The sequence below is a fragment of the Carassius carassius genome, chromosome 7, assembly GCF_963082965.1.
Source record: "Carassius carassius chromosome 7, fCarCar2.1, whole genome shotgun sequence".
Taxonomy (NCBI): Eukaryota; Metazoa; Chordata; class Actinopteri; order Cypriniformes; family Cyprinidae; genus Carassius; species Carassius carassius.
The window spans coordinates 39,705,799-39,712,880 of NC_081761.1; the positions used below are offsets into that span (position 1 = coordinate 39,705,799).

General features: G+C 44.6%; 1 protein-coding gene across 2 annotated transcripts in view; it reads right to left on the bottom strand.

The window, feature by feature from the left end:
• Nucleotides 1-1,410: 1,410 nt before the first annotated feature.
• Nucleotides 1,411-7,082, bottom strand: part of LOC132144184 (calmodulin-regulated spectrin-associated protein 3) — a 20,286-nt gene continuing 14,614 nt past the window's right edge. For both annotated transcript variants that reach the window (XM_059554951.1, XM_059554950.1), the window contains 13 exons: nucleotides 6,818-6,956; nucleotides 6,573-6,712; nucleotides 6,357-6,450; nucleotides 6,218-6,269; nucleotides 6,072-6,130; nucleotides 5,861-5,891; nucleotides 3,836-5,702; nucleotides 3,638-3,756; nucleotides 3,261-3,559; nucleotides 2,988-3,039; nucleotides 2,782-2,900; nucleotides 2,164-2,282; nucleotides 1,411-2,075 (listed from right to left, as the gene is read on the bottom strand). In XM_059554951.1, the coding sequence (XP_059410934.1) occupies nucleotides 1,773-2,075; nucleotides 2,164-2,282; nucleotides 2,782-2,900; nucleotides 2,988-3,039; nucleotides 3,261-3,559; nucleotides 3,638-3,756; nucleotides 3,836-5,702; nucleotides 5,861-5,891; nucleotides 6,072-6,130; nucleotides 6,218-6,269; nucleotides 6,357-6,450; nucleotides 6,573-6,712; nucleotides 6,818-6,956 (3,393 nt within the window). In that variant the 3' untranslated portion in view covers nucleotides 1,411-1,772. The remainder of the gene's footprint in view (nucleotides 2,076-2,163; nucleotides 2,283-2,781; nucleotides 2,901-2,987; nucleotides 3,040-3,260; nucleotides 3,560-3,637; nucleotides 3,757-3,835; nucleotides 5,703-5,860; nucleotides 5,892-6,071; nucleotides 6,131-6,217; nucleotides 6,270-6,356; nucleotides 6,451-6,572; nucleotides 6,713-6,817; nucleotides 6,957-7,082) is intronic.

The following is a 7,082-nucleotide window of genomic DNA, read 5'->3' on the forward strand; positions in this document are numbered from 1 at the left end:
ACTCATCAAATTCTCTCTCTCTCTCTATATATATATACATGTATACCTCTAAATGTGTTAATGTTGTCTGAGCACAACAAATTAATTTGTTGCCAGTCAGATACAGACTGTAGAGTTGAAATATTAGAAATGATTTTATTGACCTACACATTCATCATCACAAGGTCATCATCATCATATAGCAGGAAAAACACACAGATGATGTCAAAACTCATATTAGAAAATATCCCAGCAGCCCCCCCCCCCCCCACACACACACACACACACACAGACAGAGCAGAAAGCATGAGTCCTTCATATATGACCCTGAAAGTCTATTATATTCATTTACCATACATGTCAAAAAACAGTATTTTGATGATTTTTATGACCCTTTGACCTTCATCCAGCCCATCAGTCCTGAAACACAGACATATGAAGGAAACATCTACACACATACAGCACATGAGCCACCAACAGTGATGCTTATGATGGAGCTCCAATGGCTTTTTAATACCGATCGAGGATCCGGTTCTCAGGACCGTGACTCACTGATCCATGTTCAGCTGACAAACTTGTTGAACAGTCCAGACATCTGCTCACACACATGAACACATGATGCTTCACGGTCTTTAGACGGCTGGAGATCCATCAGGAGGAAGGCGAGAGTCATTTATTCCACACAGGTTCATGAAGAATGGAAAGGCTGATGAAACATTATAAAAGAGAACAAGAGATCTCCTAAAATCATCTAGCCAAACAGAGACTAGACAGTGAAACCCAGCAGTGATTCTCACTAAAACTACAATACTGGTGGATTTGAGATTCAAAAGATTGTATCTATAAGAGAAGAGAATATAGATCATATAAATCAGAGAGAAACACTTCAAGTGCTCAGTTGGTGTGACCATCAAGAGATATTTGGACTGAACCTGAACATTCACATGCAAACAGGACGTGTGGTTTCCTCAGTCTTTAGTAACGTGAAAACCTTAGGGCTCATCTGTCTTCATGCAGAGTCAGAAAACATGAGAAGGTCCGTCTGGTTGATCATAAACAGTTCACTCGACTTGCTTGCTTCATTATAGAGAGAGTTGTGTTGTGGATTTTGTGCTGGTAATATTTTTGTTTAGAGGAATGGCACTTATAGTGTGTTCACTGGGGTAGGCCTGGTTAATTTGAGCCGGAGGGTTTATTAGTGGTGGGAGGAGTTTATTGCAGAGAGACTAGCTTAGGTGCATTCACAGCATGTTGTAATTACGAGATACCATCTTGTTAAAAGCATTCACGTCCTCAATGAACTACTAATTACAGCTTGTAAACAGTGAATTTTCTAAGAGCCACGATTTGTACCTTGTGACCACTGTACCACCTGACCACCTCGGTTGATAGTGTTGCCATAGAAATGCATAGCTCTGAATCCAAGGCTTGTGTTGTCATCTCAATATTATCGTAATCATAACATGGCATGAATGCAGCATAGTTTAGCTTGGAGGGTGTGGTCATCTTGAGTGGATGGGGATACTTGTGTGGGTAGGAGGAATTTATTTTAGCTGAAATCATTCGGTGTGTTCGACTTGATGCAATGCTGTCAGGAACGATTGGTATATGGCTTGGTAAAGTGCCACAAGAGTGATAAGAGAGCAGACAGCTTCTTATGCTTTTGAAATGCTCTCGCAATACTTTGCGGCTAGTTTTGTAAATGGGAGGGGATTATTCAGGTAGGAGTGGGTTATTTAAGTGGGCGCAGTTTATCTCAGCAGAAGTGGTTTATTTGTTTGAGTAGTTGGAGTCTATTTGGGTGTTGCTACTTTTTTAGGCGTGCCATGTTTCTTAGTGTGCCAGAGATGGGCAGGGATAGTGAAAGCATCGACGCTCATGCTCAGGGTACGAGATGGAAGTGTATTGAACTGTTTCCTTTCGGAGCTGTATTTATAAATGGCCTCCACAGCTGACGTGGAAATGACACGCGGGCCGACACCGCAGAGTCGCTGCAGCTCCTCCGACTGGCCATCTCGGGTGTAGACGGCACGGAACTGACAGTTGGCATCACGCAGGAGAATCAGGAAGTGACTGGCGGAGCTCTTCTCCATCTCCTAGAGAATCAGGAGGCAATGTGAATGTCAGAAAGTGAAAGTGCACAAATGGAGTAATGTCTTTGTAGAAAGATGAACAGTGACTCACCACTATGATCTTGTTTTTCTGGGATTCATTGACTTTGCCAGCAAGACAGCACCGTGAGAGAGCGCTGTGAATGATGAACTTGTTTGATTTAAAACTGGGTTCCTTAAATAATTTAGGACCTGAAACAGAATCAAACCACACAGATCAAATAAGGTAGTGACTACAGCCAGCAGATGGTGCTATTTCTTCATCCTTTCAAAACAGGTCAAACCACTTGATCTGAATTTATACTTACCGGTTCTACACAGTGCAGTTAAACCTCTGAAGGGTGTTATTATGAGTACTAGCCACCCAGAAAACCTTATATTCAGTCACGCTCTAGCAACCGCCCTGAAGATCCTAGAAATTGCCTGCCAATTACTCAGGACAGCCCAGTTACCCACCAGAAGAAGACCTAAGCTAAGTTCTATTAACCACGCAGAACATCCTATAAGCCAATTGGCAATTAATTCACAACAGCCTAGCAACCACCTAGCAATGCCCTTGCAAACAAAATACTACCTTAGCAATGGCAACCACATACATTACTACAGATGACATACATAGCTCTAAAATTTCACACTAACCCTAGCTTCTTTTCATACATTCAAATCTTAAAATCAATAACCGCCTCTTTACCTGTGTATTCTGGGAGCGAGGCTGGAGAGGGGGTATTGAGGGCATGTTCCCAGTCTTTTTCTCCACTCTGATTGGCCAACTGCCCTGATGACATCACCTTTGAGGGTGACTCTGAGCAACTGAATTGTAGAGTGCGATAAGAAGCTTTACACAAAGTAAAGACAAAGATACAGAAGACAGAAAGACATGGCAGCTGGTTACAGTACCTCGCTGGCTTTTCAGTTGATAGAGATGTGCCATCTTTCATGTTAGAGACAACTGTGTGAATGAACAAAACTGGTTTTAGAGCAAAATACAAAACAGCTCCAAACTTTAATTCCATCTCACACTGCTCAACAAAAAGATTGACAGTCCTGCCCCAAACTTATTCTGGTTGAGCAAATGTTGCTGTTTCTCTCATACAGATAGCAATTCTGTTTGGTGGCACTAGTAATTACCCACTTCAGGTACTAATTTAAGCACCAATAATATGTGATTACCTGTTTTGTTCTTTCCCGGTGAGCGTGTATGAGTAAGTTCATGGTTGTTGTGCGGTTTGTGTGCATGTTGTTTTTTGCTGCTGTGCTTTGCTGGTTTCTGTTTGAGAACCTTCCCTAGATCAGCCATTATCTTTAGCTGGTGACGCATTTCATACTCTGTCCTGGTGAATGTTCCTCGCCGCAGGGGCGTTCCTGGGGGTGTGGCTTTTGATGGAGGGGGTGGGGTGTATGAAATGGGCAGTGACTGTGAAAGCAGCATAGTTTGAGAAGGTCGCAGGTCATCCACTGAAGCGTGTTGACTGTTGGAGAAAGCAGAGATCATTGAGTCCTGAATGAAGTTCCTGAATGAATGGGTTTGGAGAAGTAGACGTCCTTACCTGTTCTCAGGGTCTTGCCCATGTCTTGCACGTTTCTTGATCTCTTGAGCCCGTCTTTGCTGCCGTTCCAACAGCAGAGCCCTTTTCTGGGCCATTTCCTCCTCCGAAAGACCCTCCTCCTGAACACCCACAAAGACACACATTACAAACACCTCAGACATGTACAATTAGCCAAAGTGCAAGTAGACCTTCACAAACCTTGAAGAACACATCGAGTCCTATCTTGCTCTCATTCTCTGTCTGGTCGCTCATGGAATCCGATGAGAATATTTCTGCACCCTGTTCCAGATCCGTGTCATCTCCCACAGTCCCTGCACCCTCGGTCTCATCTATCACCAGGGCGCTGCTAAGCAGCATATCACTTTCAAATGAGCACTCTGACGGGGCTCCTGAGCTGCTCCCACCTCCTAACAGTTCAGCTGGGAGTGCAGATGGAGGTACAGCCTCCAGCTCAAGGTTGAAGATCGGGGTGTGATGGTCGCTGGAGCCAGATTCTGAGGTGCTCTCTTGAGGTGGAGCAGGTTGCGGTGGAGAGTCATGGGGCGTGAATGGACCACCGAGTCGCAGCGAAGAGCAGGTCTGCACCTGACACTGGCTCGGAGAGACTCGACGCAGATGGGGAAGCGTGTCCACATTCTTTGGGGGCGTAAGGACACGTGTGAGAGGCTGGAAACCGAGGTCTGTGGGGCGGGAGGGACGTTGTCGTTTGGGGCTCTTAGGAACAGCACCACGGGATTTGCGTGGAGCAGATGCTGCTGAACTTTTAGGGGATCTTGGTGTGTCAGAAAGTTGTCCCGAGCGTGATGGAGATCCAGAGGGTGAAATGATACTGGTGGACTCTCTAGAAAGATGAGGGGGTGTAGCAGGGGATTTAGAAACAGCTGGGATGACCCAGGCCTTGCTGGAGGTAGGTGGCTTATTTGAGTGGGTGTTTTTCGGAGAACTCAGAGTTTTCTTTCCCATGAGCTTTTGCTGCTGTTCTGTAAGGCGCTGCATGTCCCTTTGTAGGGACTGTAGGGTGGAGCTAAGCTTGGCTACTGCCTCATTATATTCCCCCAATGGTGGCTCTTTCCCATCCTCTTTCTTAGTTTCAACAGAGAAAGTAACCTGTTTCTCCAGTTTAGGTGGTGCTATTACATCACCAATATTCTCCATCTTCTTCTGCTCTCCATCATTTTCTTTCTTCTCCTCCTCCTTTTTCTTTTTTTCCTCCTCCTTCTCTCTGTCCTCCTCTTGTTGGAGCTGCTGCTCCATTCGTGTTAGTCTTTCATCCAGAGTGAGTGACTGTCCGTTATCTTCCAGTTCTTCCCCCTGCTTCTTCTGGAGTTGAAGGAAGGCAGTCTTGCCCAGCCTTTGCCTGTGCTTGGTAAAGATGGCCTCGATCCTCCTCTTTTGAGCTTCAATAGATCTACGTTTCTCCTCCAGACGTGCACCTAGCTCCTGTGCCTCCACTGCCCCAACGGGGCTCATCATCGCAGGGCTCAACAACGACTCCACATCCTGTGACCTGGAATTACTTGGGGATTCTGGCATCTTCTTTCTCCGTTCAGCAAAGTTTGTCATGCGACCAGTCATGGGCCCGTTGGCTGGGCTGGAAGGGGTTTTGGGAGAGTCTTCTGTTGTGTCGCACTCTAAACCTTCATGGTTTTCTTGTGAACCAACAGGTTGTCGTTTGAGGTTCCCACCGCTTTCAAGTCTACCTCCAATTGGTCGATACATCATCCCCGACCGGCAGGGAGCAGAGCTGCTCAGTCTGGCTTCACCCCCCTCAGGGGAGTGGAGGTAAAAGCCAGATGGAGCTCCCTCTGGCCGCAGCCGGGGCTCAATGTGTACTGGACGGGCAGTATGAAAAATCTGTAATGCTTCTTCTATAGTAGGTAACTCTCCTAGAGGAGCATGACCAATGAGTTTGCTCAGATCCTCTGGGGGCGTGTAAGGACCGGGGTTGGTTACCATTGTGAGGCTGTCCGTGCTGACAGAACGGAAGAGAGGATTGCCCATAACAACATCAACATCACTGTCCAGTGGGAATGGGATGTTGAAGGCCACAGCGGAGAGAGGACGGCTGAGACAGAGAAAGTGTTAAAGATTGAAGATCCCTATTGCTTGATAACTGAATTATATAAATGAAGATGTTTAATGATTTGGAGTACTATCTAGTCACATAAAAATGAAATTAGTCGTACTTTCTTTAATTGAATGATTATTGTAAAAAAGGCATACCTAATTTGCTTTTTGTTCCAGCCCCGTCCTTCTACATAATATCAAATATGAATAAAAGTACATATAAAACACATTAAGGATACATAATTGCAAATATAAAACTACAAGTTCTACAAAAAGCACAACTTGTAGCCCAAAGCCTGAACTAAAGAAAAAGAAAAATGCAAAAAATGCAAAACAAATGAGAATCCAGATTCCAGAGAGCTCTCACCAGACACAGCATTGGACTGAGGCAGGAGCGACTGCTTCAGAAGAAAAGATGGAGCTCCACTGCAAGAAAGATATCAAATCCCATGATGCAGATCAACTGCTAACAAGATAAAGCAGCTTCTGAGTGTTTTGTAAAGATTGCTTTACCTGTTGCTGTTGCCACTGATCTGACTTGTGCAATCGACCAGATCTGATGCATCTGTAGGACAAAAGAGACCTTGTTTAGGTTCTTTATGTTCTGTGTGTTTTTATGTTTACTCATATGTTTATGTATGTTTATTTCCACCTGTTAGGTCCAGTGTGTGTTTGGGTTTGACAAAGTCTGGTTTCTGCACTTCGAACGTGGCGAACAGCTCCGAAAGGAAGCACATAATGTTCACCTTTTTGGGTCAAAAGACACAATGCTTACATATTTTTCATAATATTATGCATTTCATGATTTCTCAATAAATGCTATGCTGCATGTCCATCTCATTTCTAAAATGGGTGGGGCATCTCTCACCTGTAAAGTGGGCGGGGCATAGAGTAAATCCTCCAGCTGAAGGGGGCAGCAGCTCTTTAGGTGGCTTTCACAAAACTCTCTGATCAGCTGAAGATTGTACACACTGTCTGCTACGGACATGGTGTCCTTCAAACACACATCTACAAAGAAAAGCACAGAGGAGTAAATAACATTTCTAAAATGTGGGGTGTTTTCTTTTAAGGTTTCTGTTTGTTTGTAGACAGCCAGATAAACGTGTGTTTTACCCTCCAGGGGCAGAATCTGAGGACAGTAGAAGTGAATGGCAGCAGCGATGCCGCAACCATTAGATAGATCCTTCACTCCAGAAACCACCACAAACACCGGCGTCTGTTTAGACTGAACCTTATCTTTTCTGTAACGGATCTGAGACAGACAGATGGACACACAGACAGCAGGAAAACTGTCAGAAGAAAGATAATCTAAAAATGTTCATTTAAAAAGACAGTCAAAGAAAACCGGGGAGGGAAATAGCAACAAAAACATTCAAGT